The sequence below is a fragment of the Salvelinus sp. IW2-2015 genome, linkage group LG5 (genome assembly GCF_002910315.2).
Source record: "Salvelinus sp. IW2-2015 linkage group LG5, ASM291031v2, whole genome shotgun sequence".
Lineage (NCBI taxonomy): Eukaryota > Metazoa > Chordata > Actinopteri > Salmoniformes > Salmonidae > Salvelinus > Salvelinus sp. IW2-2015.
In genome coordinates, this window is record NC_036844.1 from 34,732,627 (window position 1) to 34,760,193 (window position 27,567).

Genomic DNA, 27,567 nt, shown 5'->3' on the forward strand with positions numbered 1-27,567 from the left:
CTGATGGGTCTGTCATGACATGTCATCCTGTCCACACATCTGATGGGTCTGTCATGACATGTCATCCTGTCCACACATCTGATGGGTCTGTCATGTCATGTCATCCTGTCCACACATCTGATGGGTCTGTCATGTCATGTCATGTGATAGGGAGGGTAAGACAGACAGACAGACATACAGACAGACAGAGTTGTCCTGATAAGTAGTTTGGCATGGATGCCAATGTGATTCACTGTCAGACCACTAAAGATTTCAGAGCGCTATTTATTGTTGATGGAGATGTCACAAATCAATGGCATTATAAACACCAGATGTTTTAGCTTTAGGCCAGGGGTACTCAAATACTATTTGAGAAGGTTTGGTCATACAAATTTCCTAGGTGGCAAATATCCGGATGGATATTGTCATTTATCGGCGTAGTAATTAATCCCCAACTCACAACCCATCCAACCCCCTGTTCAAACCTCTCTCGTTGGCAGAGAGAAGTTCTAAAGCAAATTTCCTGCAATTCTACACATTTTTCATGTCTTATGTGTTTTCATGTGATACAAGGAGTTGAATCTCGACCAAAATCCAAAAGAATGCAATAATAATTGTGGGTCCGGATTCTGGGTCCGGATTCTGGGTCAGGATTCGGCCTGCGATTTGCCTTTTGAGTATGGTTACTGTAGGCTTTCTACTGAAAGGAGGGGGATTAAGAATTATCGTTTTGCTTTTGTTGTTTGTTTTTTATAAAYGCAAATTGCTCTACCATCCCGGTATGTGCAGCAGAAACAGAAACACAGAAACATCARCTTATTTGGGGTGGAACGGTAGCCGAGTGGTTAGAGTGTTGGGCTAGTAACCGAAAGGTTGCAAGTTCAAATCCCTGAGCTGACATGGTACAAATCTGTCGTTCTGCCCCTGAACAAGGCAATTAACCCACTGTTCCTAAACCATCATTGGAAATTAGAATGTGTTCTTAACTGACTTGCCTAGTTAAATAAAGGTAAAAATTTACTGGAGGATACAACACTTTTGATTTATTTGTATGAAATACTGCCATCTTGTGGAGGATCAATGGAATTGCTGCTCTTCAGTTTGATCTTCACTTTTGGATGGATGATTGAACATGAGCTTTCTTCACAGGGTCCACCTGGTCAAGATGGAATCGATGGATTAGAGGTAAGCCTTTGTTTATTTCTGATATTGTAAGATGTACTGGTGGCAGGTAGCCTAGTGGTTAGAGTGTTGGAATCGTAACCATAAAGGTTGCAAGATCAAATCCCTGAGCTGACAAGGTAAAAAATCTGCCGTTCTGTCCCTGAACAAGGCAGTTAACCCACWGTTCCTAGGCCATCATTGAAAATAAGAATTTGTTCTTAACTGAACAGTTAAATAAAGGTTTAAAAAAATGCTGATAACGTGTCCTCTTTACACAGGGACTGATGGGTCCTCCTGGACAGAAGGTAAAATATCAAAATTTCTCATGCAGACACACTTCCACACCCGTATACATGTATTATATATATGTAACCTATATCATCTGTGATTAATTAATGCATTTCAATAATCTAATGTCTTTAGACTAATTATGGAATTCTGAATTTAAATTAATCTGAATATTGTACCTGTAAACTCCCCAATGAAAATAAAATAATATATATAATGTCTTGCAGGTTAATTAATATGTTCCATGAATGTAATGTCTTGCAGGGTGAGGATGGACAGCAAGGCATGTCTGGATCACAGGGGTCTCCGGGGTTAAAGGTGTGACATCGTATTATTTCCTCCTCTTCCTCCTCTCCCTTCTCTTGATTGTATTTGCAATTGTTCTTTTGTTGATTTCACTTTGAATTCACATTAGTTGACAACTCATTTAAAACTACGTTTGAACTGAAGTCTGTGCCAGTGAGACACAGGAGACACAGGGGGAGAGGAGACACAGGGGGGAGAAGGGGGAGAGGAGACACAGGGGGAGAAGGGGGAGTGGAGACAGGGGGAGAGGAGACAGGGGGAGAGGAGACACAGGGGGAGAAGGGGGGGACAGGAGACACAGGGGGAGAAGGGGGGGACAGGAGACACAGGGGGAGAAGGGAGAGAGGAGACACAGGGGGAGAAGGGGAGAAGGGGGAGAGGAGACACAGGGGGAGAAGGGGGAGACAGAAGACACAGGGGGAGAAGGGGGAGAGAGGAGTCACAGGGGGAGAATGGGGGGAGGAGACAAAGGAGGAGAAGGGGGGACAGGAGGAGAAGGGGGGACAGGGGGAAAGGGGGAGAGGAGACACAGGGGGAGAAGGGGGAGACAGGAGACCCCCTTCCAATACCTTTATTTATTTATATTTTTTCATTCATTTTTTCTGTGTGTTTGTCTCTGTCTCCCTCTGCAGGGCTTACCAGGAGAGAAGGCTGTTCCTGGCTCCTATGACAACATTGGCCTTGGCCAAGTCATTCAGGTGAGTTCTATGTTGGGTCCTTTTTATGTTGATCAAAAACAACATTCTGCTTTGCATTACAACCCCACAAATTCAGAATATACCATTTTATTTATTGTTAAAATTTTCCCTGACGCCATAATATTTCCCTAGATATGCATTCTGTGTAACAGTCCCCTGTGCAGTGTGTATTCTCACTTTCCTTTTCTACTTTTCTTTTCCTGCAGGGTCCCCCAGGGCCACCAGGAGGTCAAGGGTCAAAGGTGAAAGTTAGTTGTGTTTGAAGAGGTGTCTGAGTGGTTAAGGCGCTGTACTGCTAATCCATTGTGCTCAGCAAACCAGGGTTCCAATCCCGTCGTCGGTGGAAGAGATTTTGTTCTGGAGATTTGTCATTGTACCCTATTTTATCATTCCATTATACACATTGTGCAGTGTGTTGGTTATGACATCTGACTACAGTTCATTCGGAAAGTATTCAGACCCCTTGACTTCCACATTGTGTTACGTTACAGCCTTATTCTAAAATTGATTAAATAGTTTTCAATCTACACACAATACCACATCATGACAAAACAAAAACAGGTTTTAAGAAATTTTTGCAAATGTAGAAAAATAAAAAAACAGAACTTTACTCAGTACGTTGTTGAAGCACCTTTGGCAGTGATTACAACTTTGAGTCTTCTTGGGTATGACACTACAAGCTTGGCACACGTGTATTTTGGGAGTTTCGCCCATTTTTTCTCTGCAGATCCTCACAAGCTCTGTCAGGTTGGATGGGGAGCGTCGCTGCACAGCTATTTTCAGGTCTCTCCAGAGATGTTCGATCGGGTTCAAGTCCGTGCTCTGGCTGGGCCACTCAAGGACATTCAGACACTTGTCCCGAATCCACTCCTGCGTTGTCTTGGCTGTGTGCTTAGAGTCCTCTTGGAGGGTGAACCTTCACCCCAGTCTGAGGTCCTGAGTGCTCTGGAGCAGGTTTTCATCAAGGATCTCTCTGTAGTTTGCACCGTTCATCTTTCCCTTGATCCTGACTAGTCTCCCAGTCCTTGCCGCTGAAAACCTCCCACATTATGATGCTGCCACCACCATGCTTCACCATAGGGATGGTGCTAGGTTGCCTCCAGACGTGACGCTTGGCATTCAGGCTAAAGAGTTCAATCTTGGTTTCATCAGATCAGAGAATCTTGTTTATCATGGTCTGAGAGTCTTTAGGTGCCTTTTGGCAAACTCCAAGCGGGCTGTCATGTGCCTTTTACTGAGGAGTGACTTTCGTCTGGCCACTCTACCATAAAGGAATGATTGGTGGAGWGCTGCAGAGATGGTTGTCCTTCTGGAAGGTTCTCACATCTCCACAGAGGAACTCTGGAGCTCTGTCAGAGTGACCATCGGGTTCTTGGTCACCTCCCTGACCAAGGCCCTTCTTCCCTGATTGCTCAGTTTATGGGGTATAGTGTGTTGAGAAATGAGGGGAATTTTTTTAGATACATTTTTGAATAAGGCTGTAATGTAACAAAAAAAAGTCAAGGGGTATGAATACTTTCCAAATGCACTGTGTATGTCGCTCTGGATAAGAGTGTCTGCTAAATGTTTCAAGTGTCAATGGGTTTCAAATTATGTTGGCATATGCAGCAATGGAGCAGTGATCTACAGTATGGCTTTGGTTTATGGATTGACAAAGGCATACAGGTTTAACAGTCTCCTCATGTTTACCTGTCTACATGTTTACCTATCGCCTAATGTTTACATGTCTCCTCATTTTTACCTGTCTCCTTCATGTTATCTGTCTCCTCATGTTTATCTGTCTCCTCATGTTTCCCTGTCTTCTTCATGTTACCTGTCTCCTTCATATTTACCTCACTCTTCCATGTTTACCTGGTTCCTCATATTTACCTGTCTCCTTCATGTTGACCTGTCTGCTTCATGTTTACCTGTCTCCTTCATATTACCTGTCTCCTCATGATTACACCTCTCCTTCATGCTATCTGTCTCCTAATGTTTACCTGTCTCCTCATGTTTACCTGTCTCCTCATGTTTACCTGTCTCCTCATGTTTACCTGTCTCCTCATGTTTACCTGTCTCCTCATGTTGACCTATCTCCTTCATGTTATCCGTCTCTTTCATGTTACTTGTCTCCTCATGTTTACATGTCTCCTCGTGTTTACCTGTCTCCTCATGTTTACCTGTCTCCTCCTGTTCCTGTTCCTCATGTTCCCTTCTCCTCCTGTTTCCCTGTCTCCTCATGTTTCCCTGTCTCTTCATGTTTCCCCTTCTCCTCCTGTTTCCCCTTCTCCTCATGTTTACCTGTCTCTTCATGTTTCCCCTTCTCCTCATGTTTACCTGTCTCTTCATGTTTCCCCTTCTCCTTCACGTTTCCCTGTCTCCTCATGTTTCCCTGTCTCCTCATGTTTACCTGTCTCCTCATGTTTTCCCTTCTCCTCATGTTTATCGTCTCCTTCATGTCTCCCTGTCTCCTCAGTTTCCCTGTCTCCTCATGTTTCCCCTTCTCCTCATGTTTCCCTGTCTCTTCATGTTTCCCCTTCTCCTTCATGTTTCCCTGTCTCCTCATGTTTACCTGTCCCTCATGTTTCCCCTTCCCCTTCATGTTTACCTGTCTCTTCATGTTACCTGTCTCCTCATGTTACCTGTCTCCTTCATGTTTACCTGTCTCCTCATGTTTCCCCTTCTCCTTCATGTTTCCCTGTCTCCTCATGTTTCCCTTTCTCCTTCATGTTTACCTGTCTCTTCATGTTACCTGTCTCCTCATGTTTCCCTGTCTCTTTATGTTACCTGTCTCCTCATGTTTACCTGTCTCTTCATGTTACCTGTCTCCTCATGTTTCCTGTCTCTTCATGTTACCTGTCTCCTCATGTTACCTGTCTCCTCATGTTTACCTGTCTCCTCATAGTTACACCCGTCTCTTCATGTTTACCCGTCTCTTCATGTTACCTGTCTCTTCATGTTACCTATCTCTTCATGTTACCTATCTCCTCATGTTTACCTGTCTACTTCATGTTTACCTGTCTCCTTCATGTTTACCTGTCTTCTCATGTTTACCTGTCTCCTTCATGCCAACAGGGAGAGTCAGGCTCACCTGGTGCACCTGGAGCTGATGGGGATAAGGTAAATGACATGACCTGTAATGACAAATTATTCTTGTACTATGAAATCAATATGAGCAGTGTTCCTCAGTGCTATCGGCGTCATGTTGCGCCTCCTCTCTATAGGGAGCCAAAGGGGATCAAGGTGATGATGGGATGCCTGGAGTGGCAGGGGAGAAGGGAGAGCGAGGCCTGATGGGCCAAACTGGGCTTGCGGTAAGTGTGATYTAAGCTGTGTCCTGATGGATACCCAATGGGCTATGGGCATGGCACAGAAGTCTGCCCCCTGCCTTGTAGATTTTGTCCATATAGTGTATTTTTTCTCTCTTAGGGAGCTGACGGAAAAAAGGGAGAGCGAGGGGATTCAAGGTTTGAGGACAGTCTGGTCAGTAACGGTTTAGATACCAAACTTGTATCTGTTAAGTGTGATACCTCACCAAGGTCTAGTTGTGTTATATGATTGTGTAACGTCTGGTTATCTTAACACTAATGCTCTCTGCTCCAGGCCCAGAGGATCTCTATCCCAGGCCCCCCAGGGCCTCCCGGGCCCCAGGGTTTCATGGTGGGTAACTGGTCCCTCTGTCTAATTAATGATAGGGGGTCCTCTGTAGCCTAGTTGGTAGAGCATGGCGCTTGCAACGCCAGGATAGTTGGTTAAATTCCTGGGACCAACCTTACGTAAAATGTACTATACACTCGTGATTGTAGGTCGCTTTGGATAAAAGCGTCTGCTAAATGGCTTATATTATATATTATAGTTGGGATATCAGAAGCTTAAACYTTCCCTATATATATATTCTCTCTGCAAATAACTTAGATCCTTGACAAACACTCCATAACCTCAACTTGTTCTCAGAGGAACCTAGTACATCTCCAACGCTATTKATGTTTTTAAATGCTATATGTTCTGTTATAGGCTCTTGTGATGAACAGTGTTTACAAAGAGAATGACATAACACATGGTGTTTTTCAGGGACTTGATGGAAGGCCTGGCCCCAAGGTGAGATAGTCAGGGCTCTGATCTCCTCCTGCCCCTAAAACAAAACCACACAGGGTTCTTTAGGTTACTGAAGCTGCACTAGAATGCCCTGTCATTCAAACTTTAGCCCTACTAGATAATGAAATGCTGGGTGGAGAATAGTGAATGCAATGTGTATTTATAGATTGTCAGAGACAYGATGGATTGTAATTCACAAGGAAAAATGTAAGCACCAGCTTGAAATTGTGTTTTTGTCAATGTCTCACAGGGGGAACCAGGTGAGGGAGTGAAAGGAGATAAGGGGGATGCGGGTGACAAAGGTCCTCCTGGGTTAAGGGTAAATATTTCCTATTCCGTCTCACTCAGACTGCATATCAGGGTTAGGGTCAATTCGGAATTTTGGAATTTAATTCAATTCAATCCATAATTTGAAATACTAATTTGAATTGGACACACCCCACAGGAAGCAGAATTAGAATAGAATTTGAGTTAAAGGAAGTAGAACTGAATGTAAATCAATTCTGAGACATGAAGCATAACATTATCATTCCTTTGACTAATCTTTTACCAAAAGCATCTTACACGTATTACTGCAAAGAATACAGACACCATTTGATTACAACTGAAACATGTCACACATTATTTATTAATATGTGTGAGATTAGGTTGATGCAAGGTTTGATGCAATCTGGGAAATGTATTTTATTTCATATTTAATAAGGTGTAACTGAATTATAATGTGTACATTAATTATAAACATAAAAAAGGATCTTAGAATATGTCATTATTTGTAATTAAGTTAGAGAGAATTCATCTTTAAAAGTCAAATGTTTCATCGATATGTTTTACATATTATTGGTCACATACAGTATGTCAAAATAAACATATGTATGGTTTAATGTAGAAAAATAGTCATTTGAATTTCATTGAATTTTATTGAATTGAAATCAATTTCCGAATTCCAAAGTCATATTCAAGAATTGAATAGGAATCAAAGAACAATTCGAAACTCAATTCAGAATTGTCCCCAACCCTGCTGCATATCATWTTACAGATAACATAACTGATTACACTATTTCTGCACACAGGGTACCCAGGGTCTTCCAGGTTCTACAGGATTGGTTGGTCTTCCTGGCACCAAAGGGGGAAAGGTTAGCAGCATTTTTCATATGCCCTGTTTTTGTGGAAATGGAAAGAGAATGGGAAAGGGGGATACCTAGTCAGTTGTACAACTGAATGCATTCAACTGAAATATGTCTTCCGCATTTAACCCAACCCCTCTGAATCAGAGTGGACAGGGTATCAGAGACCCTTCAGAGACAGGTACATTTTCCAAAGTAAGCTGCTTCTGAATGAACTTGATCATATTTAATTTCTTCAACAGGGAGAGCAAGGATTGCCGGGATTAGATGTAAGTATGTATAAATCTGTCACATTTCTATGGAGGGATTTCCATGCCAACCTGAAATTGTATTTGAATTCCATAATTTAGAATTTGCATTAGGCTATTGAATTTAATATTTTAGAATTTGTATTGCACAAATTAAATAATTTAATTCATAAATTAACTTTGATTTGAAACTGAATTGAGTGAATATTGCATTCAGTTTGAATATTCAATTAAATGTAAATTGAATGATTAGTTTCAATATTGCATTCATTTTCTGTGTATCAAGTTTACAAACTACGGTATAATTAAAGTTGATCAAAATGTCATAATTTCAACTTCTCAAATGCATTCAAATTCAGTTTTCAAATTCAGTTCTCTAAATTCAGATTCATAATCAGAGACAACATTCTTGTGACATGCAGGATAGCTGGTTTGAAACCTGTCAGTCACAAGAGCAAGATTAAATACGGAGTGGAACAGCTATGACAAGGCTATTCAACTGTATTCTTATGGGGGCCAAATTGMTTTTTTTTGTGACACTAACAACTAACACAGTCTTTTAAAGACCCTTCATTAACCACCACCTCTTTCCATGTCAGGGTTTCCCCGGGCTGATGGGACAAAAGGGGGAGAGAGGGGGCAGAGGAGACAAGGTGGGTATCAGGCACAACAGTGGCTACTGTGGCTATTTATTCAACTTCTATTACCTAACATTAGACATTTACATGTGAGTCATTTAGCAGACGCTCTTATCCAGAGACCATACAGTTAGTGCATTCATCTGAAGATAGCTAGGTGGGACATCCACATATCACAAGCAAAGAGCATTTTTCCTCAATAACGTAGCCAACCGGTGCCCCCACCACATTGACTCTGTACCGGTACCCCCTGTATATAGTCTCGCTATTGTTATTTTACTGCTGCTCTTTAATTATTTGTTACTTTTATTTCTTATTCATATTTTGTTTTTTAACTGCATTTTTGGTTAGGGCTTGTAAGTAAGCATTTCACTGTAAGGTCTACCTACACCTGTTGTATTCGGTGCATGTGACAAATACAATTTGATTTGATCAGTAGAGTCAGAGCTATAGGGGGGGGGGGGGTCAAGTGCAAGTGCTGGTTAAGTTTGTTCAGGGGGGGGGGAAAGAAAGGAAGATAACAGAAGAGAAAATAATGAGCACTCAATAAATGCAAAAGGAGAAGGAAAAAAGGGTGAAGGTCGAGGTGAGAAGGAGGAGGATTATTTAGTTATAGTGTAATCTGGAGAAGAAATGAATGCTCGATGAGAGACTTGTCTCCTCTGTGGGCCTCTGTAACTCAGTTGTAGAGCATGGCTCATGCTACCCTTGGATAGTAGATTTGATTCCCTGGACCACCCATACGTAAAACATGTATGCAGCCCTGACTGTAAATCGCTTTGGATAAAAGCGTCTGCTAAATTGCATATATTATTAGGGCTGCCAAATGATGAAAAACAATTTATCGAGTTAATCACAGGATTTGCTTTGATTAAAACAAATAATCGCACATTCAGAATTTGCTCAAATTACAAAAAGCATTACAAGAATAGTGACATCTTGATTTTTTCCAAAGTAATGGTTAGCAAAATCAGGTAAATTGATGAAGCACAATTTCTTTAACATCAATGTCAACATGTTTTGACATCGCATTGTTGTTTTTATTTGTATACATTATGTATTTTGGATGTTTTCATTGTATTTTGGATGTTTTCAGACAATGCAATATATATATTTTTTATTATGCACTAAAATGACAAAAGGTTAACTGAATAACTCTAATAGCCCTAATTATTATATATTATTGTTTTGTCTCTCTTCTCTCTCAGGGCGACAGGGGGATGCTGGGAAAGAAGGGACTGAAGGGACAGAAGGGCGAGCAAGGCCCCCCTGGACTGGACCAGCCCTGTCCTGTGGTATGACACTACTTCCTGTCTCCTCCTCTCCACTCACTCTTTACTCTAACACTGCCTTTTCATTCAAGGGCAAACCTTTCTTTCTCTAAATAACACAATTATTAGGTTCCATTGGAGTGTAGATGTTTATAGTAATATGAGATGTTTACACAATGGAAATGTTTATATATGACTGAGATGTTTGTATGACTGAGGTCAGGACTTGAGTAAGTGGCTATAGACAGACAGTATACACAGTACTGTATCAATTGAATAAAGGAGTGACATTTTCGGAATGGCTCTTGCTGACAGGGCACCAATGGGGGTAAAGAACACCCTGGGGAGGCGGGGCAACACTCAGGCGCCCCTTGCCCCCTGGTATAGTATTTCTGCTTTCTTTCTGTCCCCCACCCCTCATTAACCCCATCCCCTGGCTGTCTTCTGCTTTTGTGATGCAGTGGTAGCCATACTTAGCCCCCCCCCCCCCCCCCCCCCACAAAAAAAAGAAACCGCACACTGCTCTTGCTAGTTTCAACCTTTTTTTAAATTCAAGCTTACGTGTTGGCCTCTTTGCCTCTTGGCCTTTGCCAAAGAGCTTTTAAAGGCACCTGCAACAAGATAACTCAGATATGCGAGTGCTTTTAAAAAAATTTATGAGCATACTTAGATAGTTAGAACATACTAGATAGTTAGACATACTTAGATAGTAGACATACTTAGATAGTTAGACATACTTAGATAGTTAGACCATACTTAGATAGTTAGACATACTTAGATAGTTAGACATACTTAGATAGGTTAGACAATGAATTACTACTTACAGATAGTTAGACATACTTAGATAGTTAGACATACTTAGATAGTTAGACATACTTAGATAGTTAGACATACTTAGATAGTTAGACATACTTAGATTGTTAGACATACTTAGATTGTTAGACATACTTAGCCAGCAACAAACCAGCAAGACACCGGGTCTCCTAATTGGTGGTCTTATGTTAGCAGCATAACACAATAGTCAGATCCTCAAAACATGATAACCTGGGCCAGCATGTCTACCACTGCAGCGGAGCTACCTGTTTTTTACTGTGCTGAATGTGCTCGTCCCTGCCTGTAGTCTAGCTGATCAGAAACTGTGTTTAAACTCTTATCACTGTGGGTGGGTGTAGTGTGTAATGTTGTGACATCGGTGTTGTGCTCCTCCTATGTGAAGTAATGTTGTCAGTGTTTTACGATGTTACGTCAGCTACTGAATCATGTCATAAGCTGGGATGTCACTGTTTTTAACCACTGTKACATGGTATTAGTTTAATGGATGGTTTGACAGCATGACTGCTGTGTGCTGCTAGATATCCCTCCTCCCTAGCCCTTTGTTGTTACAGACCATCTGTATTCATCTGTTGGCGATGCAATACTGCATGTGTTTCTTTTCTGTCACCAGGGGCGGGATGGATTACCCATACCTGGATGTTGGCATAAGGTTTGTACAGCAACACTACTTCTATGAAGCCCTTTTTGGGTGTTAGGCTGTATTAAGGCATCTGCATACTATGTTCGGTTTGCTCCTAGCAGAACACTACATACTAGGTTGGGTTTGGTCCTAGCAGAACTCGGCTAGGCGAAGTGAACATCTGTGCCTCGCTTAGTCCCTTAAAAGGCCTTCTCTTGAAAAACTAGAAAAAGCGGGAATAGTACTGTTTTTCCATCTTGAGAAGCCGTAGTCAGTATACACTTCCTCAAAATAGTCTGAATTCATCCGAGATAACTCAAGAAATCTGTCATTAATTTTGACGTTTTTGCCGAAGAGATCTTAGTCGCCCAATTTTACATCTAAGATGTTTGGTGCAGTATTTTTCTATAAAAAAAATTGTATGAAAACGAGTCGTCTCTCGTTGAATGACAACAAGCACTTAATTGAAGAATCCCTACTGTTGACCAATGACCGACGAAGGGACGTAGACTTCGTCTACCGACTTTGGCTTGCCTGGAGAAAACATGTGTGTGCAGGAACAGCCGAAAAAAGCCTTGCTGAATACCATCAAGAACAAAAATGGCACAAAATGTTGTCATAATGTATGCACAAACTGTTTCAGATGGGAACCATTCAGACACCTTTAGGGGTGTTTAAGAACTTATATTTCATCTTACATAGTGTACAGTGTCATTGTACAGTATTATTTGTCTGCTAGTGAATGTGTGTCTCTGCTCTTGCTCTTTTTCAGTGATGACTGACCTGGGACATGGGATCTGTACATATCGATATATATTTTTCAAATAAAACTCAAGTGTTGTTTTTTTGTTGCCAATTCTAATTTAATATATTGAGTTTTTCGTATTGGAATTTAGATTGTGGGTCTATCACAATCAATATTTTTTACTTTTTGCATATGAAAAGAAAACTAGTTTTTTTTTTAGTTTAGAGATTACTTAGAAGATTATCATGCACACAAAGAGGGGAGACTGGTGACAAACGGAAAGTAGCAGCAAATGCATTCAACACCTACCGAATGGACAAATGTTGCTGCTTTTATCTATACGGGGAGAAATAAATAATTGATTCTGACTAACAGGCTCACTAGTGTTCCCGTATTGYAGTGTACAACTCAGCCTGCACCTTGCAAACAAATCTACCCCATCATTCCTGTGATCGCTGTTTGCTTTGAAAGGACCAGTCCACACGGCAGGGACCCAATGCCAGGTGCCTATCCCAAACTTAGGAGAGAGGTATGGGGAGGCTCAGAGGATGGCCCTCACAGTGGAATAGGAGCCACACAGACTGACTGCGCTGGACAGAGACAGATGGCTAGACCAGCATGGAGGAAATATGGCTTTCACTCTTCAGCTGCAATCCTAACTGGTACTGGAGGGACTTGATTCAAACACCAGATCCCTCACAACAAATTACAGACACACACTAGCTTAGATTAATGGATTTATTTCAAGTAGTTCTAAATCCCTTAGRAGTGTGTTTTTGTCATAATGTGTGTAAAAACGAATCAGATCTGAAATGAACAAATGTTTTAATACCATGATCTTTCGATGGCTTTTTAGATTTAACCTTTGTCTGTAGTCGTTTTCTTAAATGTGTTTAATGTTTAGATCAATATTGGTTTAAAATGTTTTAGAATGTTTATAATGGTTTCAAAGTTGTTGCATCAAATGCTTTCTCATTCCRCTGAGTGCTCTAACCAGTTAATTGACACAGAACACTGTAAAACTTTGTAGATACATATTATGAGATATTCCTTTGTGTAGGTTTTGTGGAAATTCCTTGGATKTTTCTTATATTCAAGTTACATTGCCCCTGAAAAAAGTTAGAGCTATTCAAACAGTCAGATTMTGATTTTCATGTAAAATGAATGATAGCAAGCCTAAAAAAGGTTAAGGACTTTTTACATCTGACATCAAGGTAGAAAAAAAATACATATTTTCAAACCTACCAGACGGGCTTATTGGGCTAAATATTGTTTGTTCTAGGAACATGCAGTATTTAAGTTGTCGGTCATATTAAATACTATTTSAAATGCACATTGTTGTCTTTTCAATTCTGAAGTTTGAGTTGTATTGTATTATCTTAATGTTGGTGGTAAGGTCATAGGCGTTCATGYCCTACTTCAATTGATGTTATAAGAAGCTAACTAATTTGTTTTAGACATATAACTACGGAATACATATCAGGAACATCCTAAGTGACTTGCCTAGTTAAATAAAGGTTAACTAAAAAAGAGTCACACCTCAGACATCACCCCTTTCCTTGTCAAATATCAACCCTGCACTAGTCAAACAAGTGTCTGGTACACATCTGTAGCTAAGGGCTCGATTCAATCCGTAGCGCAGGAGATCAGTGTTGAAGTAGGTTGTAGCCACCGCAAACTATAGCCTGTAGCTCCTGTACTTCAGGACAGTGGGGTCCACAGTGCAGGAACAGGAGTCTTCTGGCCCTGGAGATCACAGAGAGAGATGGACCTGGACAACCACTGTGGGAGGGAGAGAGGGGGAGGACAATGGAAGAGAGAAAATAAAAAGAGATGATGGTGGGAGGCGATAAGGGGACGTGGGGGTCAGAGAGATGGTGAAGTGGAGCCAGAAACAGGAAAAGGGCGTAGTACGGAGGGTGGAAAAGAGATATAAGATTGTTTCACCTACAGCAATAAAGCTATACAAATTATGAGAGAACAATTTGAGGAGTAACATAAATATGAACTTTTTCTTTCTAATAAAAAAAACTATTTGGCACAAATTGTTGATAAACAGTTACAGTTGAAGTCGGAAGTTTACATACACCTTTGTCAAATACATTTAAACTCAGTTTTTCACAATTCCAGACATTTTATCCTAGTAATAATTCCCTGTCTTAGGTCAGTTAGGATCACCACTTTATTTTAAGAATGTGAAATGTCAGAATAATAGTAGAGAGAATTATTTATTTCAGCTTTTATTTCTTTCATCACATTCCCAGTGGGTCACAAGTTTACATACACTCAATTAGTATTTGGTAGAATTGCCTTTAAATTATTTAACTTGGGTCAAACGTTTCAGGTAGCCTTCCACAAGCTTTCCACAATAGGTTGGGTGAATTTTGGCCCATTCCNCAAATATCACCCGTCCCCTAGTCAAATATCACCCGTCCCCTAGTCAAATATCACCCGTCCCCTAGTCAAATATCACCCGTCCCCTAGTCAAATAATCACCCGTCTACTAGTCAAATATCGCCCGTCCCCATGTCAAATATCGCCCGTCCCCATGTCAAATATCGCCCGTCCCCATGTCAAATATCATGGCTTGGTTTTTGCTCTGACATGCATTGTCAACTGTGGGACCTTTATATAGACAGGTGTGTGCCTTTCCAAATCATGTCCAATCAATTGAATTTACCACAGGTGGACTCCAATCAAGTTGTAGAAACATTTGAATGATGATCAATGGAAACAGGATGCACCTGAGCTCAATTTCAAGTCTCATAGCAAAGGATCTAACCTGGTATTTCCCGCCAAAACAGGAAGTGTCATTCAAAAGCAGTATAAAGCATATAAATGTCTGGATTTGATTAGAGCTTTGATCAGCATGAAAATTCTAATCTGATGCTTGCGGAGCCTGATGAGACATATATTAAATACCTTTTATGAGCCCTACATTGACATTTAATAAGCCCAAGCCCAAATGATTGTGCCGTTATCCAATACATATATGATATACTTGATATGCCTTTTATTTATTTAATTTAACTAGGCAAGTCAGTTAAGAACAAATTCTTATTTACAATGACGGCCTACCCCGGGCCAAACCTTAACAACATCTAGAGTCTTTGAAAAGTATAAATCATAAATCCATCACAGCAGATCCATTACAGCGTTATAGAAAATAAAATACATAACATTAAAAACATCATTAACATTAAAAAATGTACTTTATCAACAAAAATCTACTTCATAAATATATGGTACACCATTTGATTGATTGACAGGGTCCGATGAATACACTACTTCAAATACAAAACATCAAACACTAAAAATACAAATAAAAGCAATGTTTATAATATAAGACCATCAATTCAGGACAACAACACAGTATCAATAAAACACATTTTCTTTTCAGTTACAGTCCATTTTTGACATGGTTTCTAATCAGAGCTTCTGTACCAGGCTCTGGTGTGAATATGACCCTGTGAACGACAGCTGCTCATCCATTCCTAAGAACATTATATGACTCAGCGGTCCAGGACAATACAGAGACGCTGGAGAGGTGATGACTGGGCTGTGAGGTTATGCCTGTGTAATTACAATTTTTATATCAGTTTATCCAGAGGCGTTTTATTATTTATTTAATCAAAACCATAAATTAATTGATGAAGGTCCTAGGCCAAGTTATCATCAGTGGCTTTATTTGGTCAGCTTCAATATTTCCTTACTGAGTTGATCTAGTGAAGTATATTTAACCACTATGACACAGACGTCAGCATTTTTGGATTAGGTTCTGCAAGTCAGAGGATGGGGCAGAGATAGAGAGAGGAAAGAGGAGGAGGCATACAGATAGAGAGAGAGGAAAGAGAAGGCAGAGAGATACAAGAATGGGTTAAGTGTAACAAATAAAGACAATAATGTGATGATAGCAAAGTTCCTTCCTTTGACCATCAACAATGTGCTATCATTATAAAAAAAATATTTTGTTTCTCTTGGATCTTAATAACTGTATTTTACCTATAAATTAAATTTGACCATTGACATGTAGAAGGTAGGGTAACTTTGTCTTACCCAGGTTTTTCCAAGTCCTCAAAGAGATAGGGACTCTGTTCCTTGAAGACTTTGAGGAAACCACACGCCACCTTTGGTTCTTTAATCGCACATTTCAGTAGTTTCCTGAATTTGTCCTGAACAGTGTTTTCAAATTCTATTTTCGTGTAATCTTCGTCACTAATCATGCCTTTTGAAATCAGATAATCTGCTATTGGCATAGCATTTGTGGCCCTCTGAATGATTTCAGCTCTGTGGTTCTTTAGAAACGTCACAGGTGATGTTAATGCTGGGGGAAGAAATCAATTAATATACAGTATAAGGTGTTAGGGCTTGCAGCAGAAGTTTCTAGAGCTGTTTTAACAACAAGGTCTCTCCAGTTACCATTCCTTTTGATAGTTATGTCTTGTATAGAGCTGAAAATATTTCCTATTCTACATGATCTGTTCTACACTGAACTAAAGTATAAACGCAACATGTAAAAAGTGTTGGTCCCATGTTTCATGAGCTGAAATAAAAGATCCCATAAATTTTCCATACACACAAAAAGCTACTTTCTCTCAAATTGTACAAAAATTTGTTTACATCCCTGTTAGTGAGCATTTCTCCTTTGCCAAGATAATCCATCCACCTGACAGGTGTGGCATATCAAGAAGCTGATTAAACAGCATGATCATTACACAGGTGCACCTTGTGCTGGGGACAATAAAAGGCCACTCAAATGTGCAGTTTTGTCACGCAACACAATGCCACAGATGTCTCAAGTTGAGGAAGTGTGCAATTGGCATGCTGACTGCAGGAATATCCACCAGAGCTGTTGCCAAATAATTTAATGTTAATTTCTCTACCATAAGCCGTTATCAACAATCGTTTTAGAGAAATTGGCAGTATGTTCAACCGGCCTCACAACCGCAGACCACGTGTAACCACGCTAGCCCAGGACCTCCACATCCAGCTTCTTCACCTGCGGGATCGTCTGAGACCAGCCACCCGGACAGCTGATGAAACTGAGGAGTATTTATTTCTGTAATAAAGCACTAATTCTGATTGGGTGGGCCTGGCTCCCAAGTTGGTGGGCCTACACCCTCCCAGGCCCTCCAATGGCTGTGCCCCTGCACAGTCATGTGAAATCCCTAAATTAGGGCCTCATTTATTTATTTATATATTTATTTATATTTCATTTATTTATATAAATTCCCAATCTGGCCCTCAACCATCACGGTCACCTAATAATCCCCAGTTTACAATTGGCTCATTCATCCCCCTCCTCTCCCCTGTAACTATTCCCCAGGTCGTTGCTGCAAATGAGAACGTGTTCTCAGTCAACTTACCTGGTAAAATAACGGTAAAATAAAATAAATAAAATTTAAATTGACTGATTTCCAATTGACTGATATGAACTCAGTAAAACAGTTTAAATTGTTGTGTTTATATTTTTGTTCAGTATACATAACATATTTCTATCTGAATGCTCTGTATGTTCTGAATGTTTTGCACCTCACTGACTATGACTCATGAAAACAAACTTACACATTGAACGAGTGTCATCGCTGTATTCCGCTGAAAAATAAACAAAAAAGATAATACATCATAAAAGTACACTTTAACCCCCTAGAGTCTAATTAGCAAAATAAAAAAGTCCCCATCAAAAGCCATCAGTTTAAGTACGATGAAAGGTGGCAGAGCTAGAGCGGTGTTTGTCAGACCACAAGACATCCCGAAAATCGGACTTCTCACAAAAACGTCTGTAGCGCCAAAATGGTTTGGTCATTATGACCCCTCTATCAAAAGATGAGACTCCCCCCTAGACTGTAGAGGGTTTTAATAGCGTAGTATCTGTTCAAAAATGTAAGTTATGAGTGGCATCTATCTCTTACCTTTCCATAGTATATCATCCCATACTGTATTTCCATCATCTCCGATTAACTCCATCTGAATGTCAATCCCTGTATTATCCATAACCATCTTAAAATGGCTTGGTTCGTTGTCTTCAGGTAACAGCTGAATCTTCTGTATGGACGGCCATATGGTGCAACGAATGAGACAGAAACAAAAAAGAGCAACAGAAGAGAATATGAGAGAATGAGAGCGAAAGAAAGAAAGGTCAAATTTAATAAATATAAAAAAATATTAGAACTTTGAATTAAAATGTCATTGTCATATCCCTAATCCGCTAAAACTGCACCTGTGGTTTGATAGATCTGGCATGGGGATTTTGGAGCACAAAATTACTTTTCAGCTTTAGGGGGCCATTTGGACTTGACAGGAGAAATCTGGAATATCCTTTGGCCGTCTGATCTTCCTCCTGTTTCTGCACAGCCTATAAAAGGAACAATAGAGCAGTAAGTCTTCCCAATAATTCACACAACAACATGCAACTCTGATCATGCAAGTTTGCGAATACAAATATTTAAAGGTGCCAATTAAAAAGGTAATGACCGACATATGCAGCGTTTACATTGAATGTGATCTCCGGGAACGCGGCATTGTCTTCAAGCGTGATTGGATTGAATCCTGGCCTAACAGTCAACATAGACACTTAATGATCCTGCCTTACCTCTTGTTGACTGGAGTTTCTCAGGAGCAGGTACAGCCGTGAAATTAGTGTTTCCTCTGTCACTGCCAGATAGAGTACCACATTACAGTGTAATTCTACATCCCAAAAAAAGGGATAGCTCAGTGAGAGAGCTGAGAACTTAGGACGAAGAAGCTTAACATGGAATCGGGTGACCTCATGCACTTCCTCGAAAGACACTCCATGTTCCTCTACATGAAGAATCTTCATGTTATTCCCCAGGGAAGGGTTGGACCCTGCACAACACAATCAATTGGAGAGCATTTTTTTAAATCTTATATTATTCATTCAGCACAACCAAGACCAATATTAAGTGCTTTAGTCAAGATGAGCTTGAACACAAATTAAACAAATATGAACCATTATTTTGTTAATTTTTAAATTGATTTCTGAATATGTTCTATTATTTTACCTAAACAGATTAAGTGTTGCAGATGTCCCTCCTCCAGTTCACCAAACTCCATAGTGATGTCCAGCAATGGACCACCTTGTGTGTACTGCATGTGTTTCAGATGTTGCCTGTAGGGTTCCCAGTTCCTGTAGTGGTACTTCAGAATTACATTGCTCTCACACACCCAGCGGAGTCCAGACAGTCATAGCACCCTTTGGGAGACCTGTGCCTGAGGTAACTAATAAAGTAAAGCACAAAATGTCAAAGGACGAAGTGGTTGGACCAGAGGACAACTTTATATCCTTCAGACATCTTACTGCTCTTATTTTGTATTGTTAAAGACGTCCTCCAGGGATTTTTTTACTTTTACTGTTGAAAAGTGATATGCCAAGTATAAATACAGTAAAGTACACACAATAAAGTGTCAATTTTTTTAGCTTAGACCAAAATATATATATATATTTTTTACACACAACTGTAAACTACCAAGGAGTAGGGTATTCAAGGAGTTGGTGTGATGGGGATGTGTGATGTCATTGGCCTCCCCCCTTGCTGCAAATTAAATTGTAGTTTGTAAACAACAGGTGTAGACTAACAGTGAAATGTTTACTTCACCTTCTTCTCCTGGGCATGTGCTTATTCTATGGATAAACATGGATAAAAGGAAGCTGCAGATTTACCTGTACATTTTCTCTCCTCCTTCCATGGAGACTGATGGTCTAACCTGAAGCCAATTTGTGGAGTCCTGGAGGGGGGAGGGGTCTGGTTACTCTTAAAGGTTTCCTAAAGGCCTTCCTCTGACCAAACTAATTTGTCCTAGCATATGTGGAAATGGCTTGATCTCCCTGGAGTTTAGGCTTAGGTAAAGCACTTTGTGACAGACACATTTGTAAACCACATTTAAACTGTATAAAAAGTGTATTGATTGATTGCAGCGGGGTTGGGGTTAATTGTATTTCAATTCAGTCAATTCAGGGAGTGAACTGCAATTCAATTTAATTTACTGAAATTAAAATGGAATTGACTCCAAACATGCAGTGATATCAGTGGCCCAATATTTATATTTTCTTACTTACCGGAATGTGTCTACAAGTCTTACAGCCCATTGGAATCCCTGAAATGAGGATCATTGGTAAATGTTTTCACATGATGTACACCTTTGATGAGTAGTTTACCATTGTAGCCAAAAAACAAGTCATAGGGCTAATCAGAGAAAATGAATTTGCTCTGCTACCAAAAGAGGTAAAATGTCTAACATAAATCAAGATATTCACTTCATGTTCACATAATGTTCTGTATAAGACTAACATCCATCTGTGTATTCATGTGTTAGTAAGTCACCTAAATTTCCCCCAAAGTCTGGATAACTCAACATGAACAAGAAGGAGTCACACATTACCAGGTAAATATTTGATGCAAAAGTTTGATGCAAATTACTAACATTTGAATGGGACCCATCATGTGAAACAGATCTAATACAAGTGAAGGTATGACTGACCTTGATCTAATGTTTTTGATTCTTCTATCATCGTTCCCTCTGATCCAATGGTATCATCCAATTGTTTCTGAACATTTGCTTCGGATCCTACTGTGTGTAATGTGTACTTTATGTCAAAAGCCACAGGGCCACTGATATTGAAGCCAAGGTAAAATGAGATGTTGCCATCCTTCCACACACTGGCCTGAATTTTGGGACAAATCTCAATCTCTTTGTCTGCAATATGGACAAATGCCTTATTCTCTCTGACCACTCCATTGACACGAAGAAGTTGGTTTTGAAAACTCTGCCCTGGTTTCTCCTCCGTCTCAGACTGTTCACATTGGTTGTCTTTTTTTAATTTGAAAACAAGTCTTCTCAAACCGTCACCCTTTCCCAGGTAGAACAGGGACACAAGTTTTCTGGATCGAAGATACTTCTTGTATTTGTTGTTATATGCACATTTCATAAGCCCAACATACATGTTGAAGTCAATGTCGTTGGTGCCATCCTCCTCTCTTGCTTCCTCAGGCCAAAACAGCAGCAGGACAAGGAGGTAAAACTCTGGGGTCCAGAGTTCTCCATTGTCTTCGTTCATGAACTTCTGAAGAATGGCTCTTAGTTGTGGTAGAATTGTGGGTTCTGGAAATGTCACTGGCCCGTTGGTCTGGATGATGTTGACCAGGATGTAATTACAGACAATGTTCACATTGCCACGTTTTTCATTTTGATCATAGATAGTTCTCCACAATTCTGTGACGTGTTGCAACTCAGACTTACTGGTGTTTTGATTGACACAGGAGAGCAGTCCAGGAAAGGTAGAGGCCTTTTTCTCTTGAAGTTTCTGAAACTGTACTCCCCCTGGTTTCTGTGCATGGAACCGTCTGGGTGTACTCGTGTACTTCGTATAGCAATCATTGATATCTCGATGAAAGTATGGTGGCTGGTCCCTTAAGGTACTGGGCTCAGAGTAAGTGAGATATCTCTCAAAAAACTCCCATTTCCTTTCAACATCATCTCTGAGACTGGCGAGGAGAGGCTTGTACTTCTCAAGTTTTCTATCTTTAAATAGTTGAGGAAGATGTTCTGCTGGCGTTTCCTGGGTGAGGAGACTTTTCCATGTTTGGGTGATCTTGGTAAGGGAATAAAAAATAGTGTTCGCAACCTGCAAAAAGCCAAAGTGCCCCCTATTGTTAAAGATGCTGTAATCTTCTATGCCAGTTCCCTTATCTTTTTCAGCCATCTCTTCCTCCTGTTTGAAGGCCTTGATGGCCTTTTCTGCATAGAACAAAGTGTACTTTGCACATGATTGCACAGGTTTGGTCTTCAAATTATTCTTATGTACTTGTCCCAGTGTATCGGCAATGAATGAATTGGTGGGCTCTCTCCTTTTAGCCTCTATAGCCTCCTTCTCAGCTTTGTCATAGTCCCTCACTTTGATGTAGTAAAAGCGAGCAAGAGCTTGGGGGTAAAACGGATCAAGCATGAATGTATCTGATGCATTTTTCAAGACAGTTAAACAAGTGTGAATGCCTTCTTTGTACTCAATATCTTGGATCAATCTGGAAAACATATCCTGTCCCTCTGGGGTCGTTTCCCTCTTAGTTAGCATGTCTTTGAAGTACTGGAACAAGGATAGCTGGATTTCAGCTTTGGCTACAAACTTCAGAAAGTCCAGTATTGTCTCGCTCCTGGTCACACCAGCCTCGGCCAATAACTCAACACATTGATGAGCTATGAGTGAGTGTGCCATGTGAACATGTTTGTCCTCTCCCTTCTTCCTAGAGAATGCCACCATGAGATCGCTGAAAGGCTGTATGACCCCCACATCCAAAGAGTCTGGATGCCCGAGGAATGACTCACACTGTGACTGCAACAGATAGGAGCCAGGAACATAGGAATTTAGCAGCACAAGAAATGCAAAAAGTTTGGTTTTGCGGGATGTTTTGTTTGCCTTCACAAATGAAATGATTTTCATTCCTTTTTCTGAACTAAGTGTTTCTTTCACATATGCTTTACTGAAGTCAGATTGCATTATATTAAAGCTGTAAAACATGATTAGTTTCTGTCCATGGTACATTCGCAGCTCCTCTTCTTTGTTTTCAAAGCTGACTTTCTCGGAGTCTGACAGTTGAGTTCTGAGGACGACTATGGTCTTGGTCTCTTTTTTGGTCTTGGTCTCTTTTTTGGTCTTGGTCTCTTTTTTGGTTTTGGTCCTTTCATGGATTTGGTGTCTTCTTTCTTCCTCTTTAGTCTTCCCATCAGCATTTTCACCAAGGCTGACCTTGCGCATGCAATGTATGATAATGACCACAGGGAACTTAGCATGTATATTTTGCTCTTTTATTTCTCTGGTGAGGCTGTCCTGTAGAGAATTATTCAGGTGTTCGTTGTCCTGCAAGAGGAGCACAGTGTTCTGTTTTTCTGGACCACCTGTTTCAAAAAGTCTTATCACCTGTTTGGCAATTGCCTTAGTATCTAAACTGAGGTCTTTCTGTGCTTGTTTGGCATTAAACGTCTTGTCAGTTGAAGGGTTGACCAGAACAGTACACCTGAGCTGTTTCCTGAGGTCCCAGAGTACCTGCATGGCCAGGGTGGTCCCCCCACTGCCTGTCTCATGCTGAAGATTAATGGTGTTTGTGCTCCAGTGGCTCTGTCGATGTACCATAATCTGCTCCCTAAGTTCCTCATAGCCTTCCCTCTTGATAATACCAACAGCCTTTCCTTTTTCTGTATGTGTGGCACTGCTATCAGAGTCTGCCTTCTCATCAGCCAGGTAAAAGTTCATCCATTTGGGTGGGGTTCCCTTGTAAAAATCAGACTCCGTCTGCAATGCAACTGCTGGGTCGATTTGCTCTCCTTCAAACTCATTTGCACTCAAGACATCTAGAAATGAGAGTGAGTCCCTGAATTCACTCTCCAGTGGAATTCCACCCCCCCCAGCCTTGGGAAGGGTTAATATTACTTTGCCAGCCATAACAGCAGTGTTTTAACAATGAAGGAAAACAGGTTTTTATCGTGACCAGTTGTTCTGTGCTATAATCTTCCTGAGAAGGCTGAGCATTCCTGTGGCAAGGTGTGGCAGCATAAGGCATCACATATCAGGTAAGTTGTTCTGTATGGACTTTTTTAGGAGTGTTGTTCGAGTAGTGCAGTACAGCTCCAGTTTGTCACATTGTTTCTTGTCATGTCCAAATCTACAAGGACAACGTTTAGAAAACAAACAGCATTTCAGTCAAAAGTTGTTCTTGCTGACAAAAGCACACTAATTACCTTACATTTTAGCCCATTTTAAGGAATGCGAATTGTTCCACTGACTTAAATAGCTATTGTGAAATACCAAATAAGTTGGTGAAGGTTGGAAGAAAAAATGCTGGCCGGAGCCTGCATTTGGACATATTTTGGTGATTGTTAATTGAGATAGACCACCAAATGATAGTTCTGTTTACCTAGGAAAATGTTGTTGTTTTGATGCTAATTTCCTGCAATTCTACGTTGTGTAACATTACACATGATATCTTTTAGTTAGGCTATTTCATGATAATTTCATTTAACATTTCATGTAATATGGATAGGGAAATTTAGAGTCTAGACTATTTCGACATATGTTACTTCACAAATATGTTACATTTTTTTAAATTTTAGATTTAAAAAAATAACTTTTCTAGGCCTGGAAAACACAACAAAACAAATTCCAACACTTTTCCAGGATATATGAACACACCCCACTGGGCACACACGTCTATCCACGTTGGTTCAACGTCATTTTGTTGAAATGACGTAGAATCAACGTTGATTCAACCAGTGTGTGCCCAGTGGGACCAGTACTCATACTGTAGGTTATATCCCAGACGTGTTAGAAGTTAGAAAGTGTAGGCTCTAAATAAATAACCCTCAGGCTACAACATCACACATTCCTGTGTTCCAGTGTTTAAACTTGAAAAACAGTCCAAGTAGTCTAGATCGAATCCCCAAGGTAAAAAATCTGTTGTTCTGAACAAGGCAGTTTACCCACTGTTCCTAGGCTGTCATTGAATACAATAATTTGTTCTTAACTGACTTGCCGAGTTAAATAAAGATTTTTTTAAATCCTGGCCTTAATTCACCATTTCAGCTCACCTACATTTATTTATCTTTAAACTAATAAGGCCAATTAAGCACGACGCAATGCGACCCTTAGCCGTGCTATGTTGGCCACATACCTCAAACCCTGAGGTGCGTTATTGCTATTATAAACTGGTTACCAATGTAATTAGAACAAAGAAAATAAATGTTTTGTCATACCGTATGGTATACGATCTGATATACTACAGCTTTTAGCCAATCAGCATTCAGGGCTTGAACCACCCAGTTTATAAATATATTTATACCATGGCATTGTTGAATACTCATTTCTGATTGACGTAAAGGGCATTCTAGAGCGTGCACTATAACGCACAGCATATCAGCACGGTACAATTCAATGTCTTCATTCTTACATGTCCTGTTTGAGCTACTTTTGAAAGCAAAAGACTAATTGAAAACATTATTGTCATTGTTGAATTCAATTTTCATAATAGTAAGCTAGGACTGATGGTTTGGTTAGCTAAACTAGCAAGTCTGTTTGTTTGGTTACTAAGGCAACTACTGTAGCTATCTACTTAATTGAATGTTGAACACATTTCTACCTGCAATTGAACACATTTCTAGCAGCAAATGTGTTAAATTACAGCCATGGTGTTAAATGGAAAATAAACTCTGGGCTCTATGCATTCTCTGGAAAATAATGCAACTCCATGGAAGGTGTCAGACTAGGATACCACCTCTGCAAGATTAACAGCTCAACTCGAACCTGCGTACCAACGTTATTTCTTGTCTATTATTCCTCCAGATCTGGTAAAAGGTGCTCAACCTTAGCCCCGGGTTAGTTTATAGCGATGGACAGATCTTCTACCTCAGCGATAAGGGCCTTCACAATAGGTGGGCTATCTTCAGAGCGTAGTGCCTATGTTCACTCCTGTTCCACCTGGCGCCGTCCCGGATCATCCAGGCCAGAGCTTCCACCGTAGACCACTACAAGGGGCACTATTGGGCCAGTAACCGAAAGGTTGCTGGATCGAACCCCCGAGCTGACAAGGTAGAAATCTGTTGTTCTGCACCTGAGCAAGGTAGTTAACCCACTGTTCCCAGGGTGCCGAAGACGTGGATGTCGATTAAGGCAGCCTCCCCATGTAACAGTATAACTTTAGACCGTCCCCTCGCCCGGAGTCGGGCGCGAACCAGGGACCCTCTGCACACATCAACAACTGACACCCACAAAGCATCGTTACCCATCGCTCCACAAAGGCCGCGGCCCTTGCAGAGCAAGGGGAAACACTACTTCAAGGTCTCAAAGCGAGTGACGTAACCGATTGAAACGCTATTAGCGCGGACCAAGGCAAACTCCTTCCAAGGAGGGCTCAATGGCCGTTTTTTCCTTTCTAATTAGACTTAGTCAACCAGCTAATTAGTCACATTATTTCATCAGTCGGGTACAAGGGAGGAGCAAAAACAAGCAGAGACTCGGCCCACCGTGGAATGAGCCCGACACGTGCCCCAAGGCCTTATCCTCAGAGCCTAATAGACATAGTCCTAATTTACCTTGCAACAAACTAACATCTCATCCTTAACCATTTTACTATATTACTTCAGTCACGTTTTAACATTATCCAACATTTTCAACCTGCAACATATTTGAATCAATTCCAGTCCCAATTCATTTAGTTTCCTTATTTTTTAAAGTCAATGTCCATTGTTTCTCTGAATGCTCATTCTCCTCTGTGCTCTGTGTGTGAGTGTAAGTGAAACTTCTCCATGGGTGTGTGTGTGTGTGTAGGGGGGGGGGGGGCCTTCTTGTCACCACTTCCTGCCCATGCGCTCATCTATTAGAAAACGATGACTAATCCGTTGTGCAACACACCTTCCACCTCATTCATTATTTTCCATAGAACCTATAGCTCCTCTGTGATTATCCCTTACATATATATTCATATTTTACAGTACATTTATTGACATCACATGTTCACTATTGTTTTGAAAAAATGTAAACAGGTAGGAGTGATGAACAAAAACGTATTATCAACAGATCATTTACAGTTGTCATGTAAATGCAACAGTCAAATACTTATATTCTGCATCAGAATTTCTGAATAAATGGGATAGAAAGCATTTTAAATACCTTATTCCTCATGACTTTGTTAAAATAAGCTTCCGTCTTTGTGTCTTTGTTCGTTGGTCTGTTGCTAGGGGTGCAATCCCTGCTTTCTGGTCAACAATATGGCTCTATCATAAATTATCCTTAAAAACAATTGAGGAGTGGTTACCCAAACAACTGTAAAGAAAAAATACAAACACCCCCTAATCCTGTTCATGCATACACACCCTGGACTTTGGAGCAACCTTCACTACCCATTCCAACACCCCACATACAGTAAACTTTGTTGTTACCAACGAATATTTAATGCCTGAGCAGTTCAGTGTAATCAAACATAAGGAGTTCATATTTACAGACCTGCCACCTCTCACGCATTGGCCGTGAGACAAGCGCTTTTGACCCTCTTCTCACAGCACACCTCTTATAGCTCACGCATTGAAAAGTACTGCTTTATTTTTCTAATTCGTCCGTTGTATAGTCGTTCTGAAATCGAAGCATCTGCGTCTGCAATTTAACATCATGAGTTGAAACTTGTCCTGCCTTGCCACAGCACTCACTGTGTTCCGCGGCACGTTGAAGCATATGATTGGTCTAGTTTATACAAGGGATCAAGGGGATTGGATGCATGTTTTATAGAAACGCCCCTCAAGATTAGAGTGGCGCTGAATGGTGAGAGAAAATGTTCTTTGCTGACTTAATAATAATACAACTCTAAAAAGAGTAGCACTGTAGTGCTGTTTTACGTTCAATGTTGTCAACACAATTAGGTTGCTGTTACTTCAGCCCCTACTGCAGAATGCAGCCTTTTGACAGCATGTACTAAAGTCGATTTAACATTACACTTGCATTAGTCCCCTCGTTTGGTGATTCGTGTTTCGGCTGTGACAACAAAAAGGCAGCAGACAGTATGTTTTAGCAGGGAAATTTGG

General features: G+C 40.5%; 2 protein-coding genes across 4 annotated transcripts in view; one reads left to right on the top strand and one right to left on the bottom strand.

The window, feature by feature from the left end:
- LOC111964419 (collagen alpha-1(XXIII) chain) overlaps window positions 1-13,321 on the top strand; it is a 21,632-nt gene extending 8,311 nt beyond the window's left edge. For all 3 annotated transcript variants that reach the window (XM_023988320.1, XM_023988319.1, XM_023988321.1), the window contains 17 exons: window positions 1,129-1,164; window positions 1,422-1,448; window positions 1,696-1,749; window positions 2,370-2,435; window positions 2,642-2,677; window positions 5,490-5,534; window positions 5,639-5,728; window positions 5,844-5,897; window positions 6,018-6,074; window positions 6,486-6,512; window positions 6,760-6,828; window positions 7,580-7,642; window positions 7,876-7,902; window positions 8,481-8,534; window positions 9,728-9,814; window positions 11,235-11,273; window positions 12,016-13,321. In XM_023988320.1, the coding sequence (XP_023844088.1) occupies window positions 1,129-1,164; window positions 1,422-1,448; window positions 1,696-1,749; window positions 2,370-2,435; window positions 2,642-2,677; window positions 5,490-5,534; window positions 5,639-5,728; window positions 5,844-5,897; window positions 6,018-6,074; window positions 6,486-6,512; window positions 6,760-6,828; window positions 7,580-7,642; window positions 7,876-7,902; window positions 8,481-8,534; window positions 9,728-9,814; window positions 11,235-11,273; window positions 12,016-12,018 (834 nt within the window). In that variant the 3' untranslated portion in view covers window positions 12,019-13,321. The remainder of the gene's footprint in view (window positions 1-1,128; window positions 1,165-1,421; window positions 1,449-1,695; window positions 1,750-2,369; window positions 2,436-2,641; window positions 2,678-5,489; window positions 5,535-5,638; window positions 5,729-5,843; window positions 5,898-6,017; window positions 6,075-6,485; window positions 6,513-6,759; window positions 6,829-7,579; window positions 7,643-7,875; window positions 7,903-8,480; window positions 8,535-9,727; window positions 9,815-11,234; window positions 11,274-12,015) is intronic.
- Window positions 13,322-14,492: 1,171 nt separating this feature from the next.
- On the bottom strand, window positions 14,493-27,127 carry LOC111964420 (sterile alpha motif domain-containing protein 9-like). The gene is made up of 12 exons (XM_023988322.2): window positions 26,996-27,127; window positions 26,663-26,781; window positions 20,488-23,663; window positions 20,066-20,103; window positions 19,670-19,734; window positions 19,011-19,218; window positions 18,581-18,834; window positions 18,209-18,343; window positions 17,901-18,033; window positions 17,554-17,583; window positions 16,045-16,312; window positions 14,493-15,766 (listed from the first exon to the last, which is right to left on the bottom strand). The coding sequence occupies exons 3-6, from the start codon at window positions 23,441-23,443 to the stop codon at window positions 19,155-19,157; spliced, it is 3,123 nt and encodes a 1,040-aa protein (XP_023844090.2). The 5' UTR covers window positions 23,444-23,663; window positions 26,663-26,781; window positions 26,996-27,127; the 3' UTR covers window positions 14,493-15,766; window positions 16,045-16,312; window positions 17,554-17,583; window positions 17,901-18,033; window positions 18,209-18,343; window positions 18,581-18,834; window positions 19,011-19,154.
- Window positions 27,128-27,567: the final 440 nt, after the last annotated feature.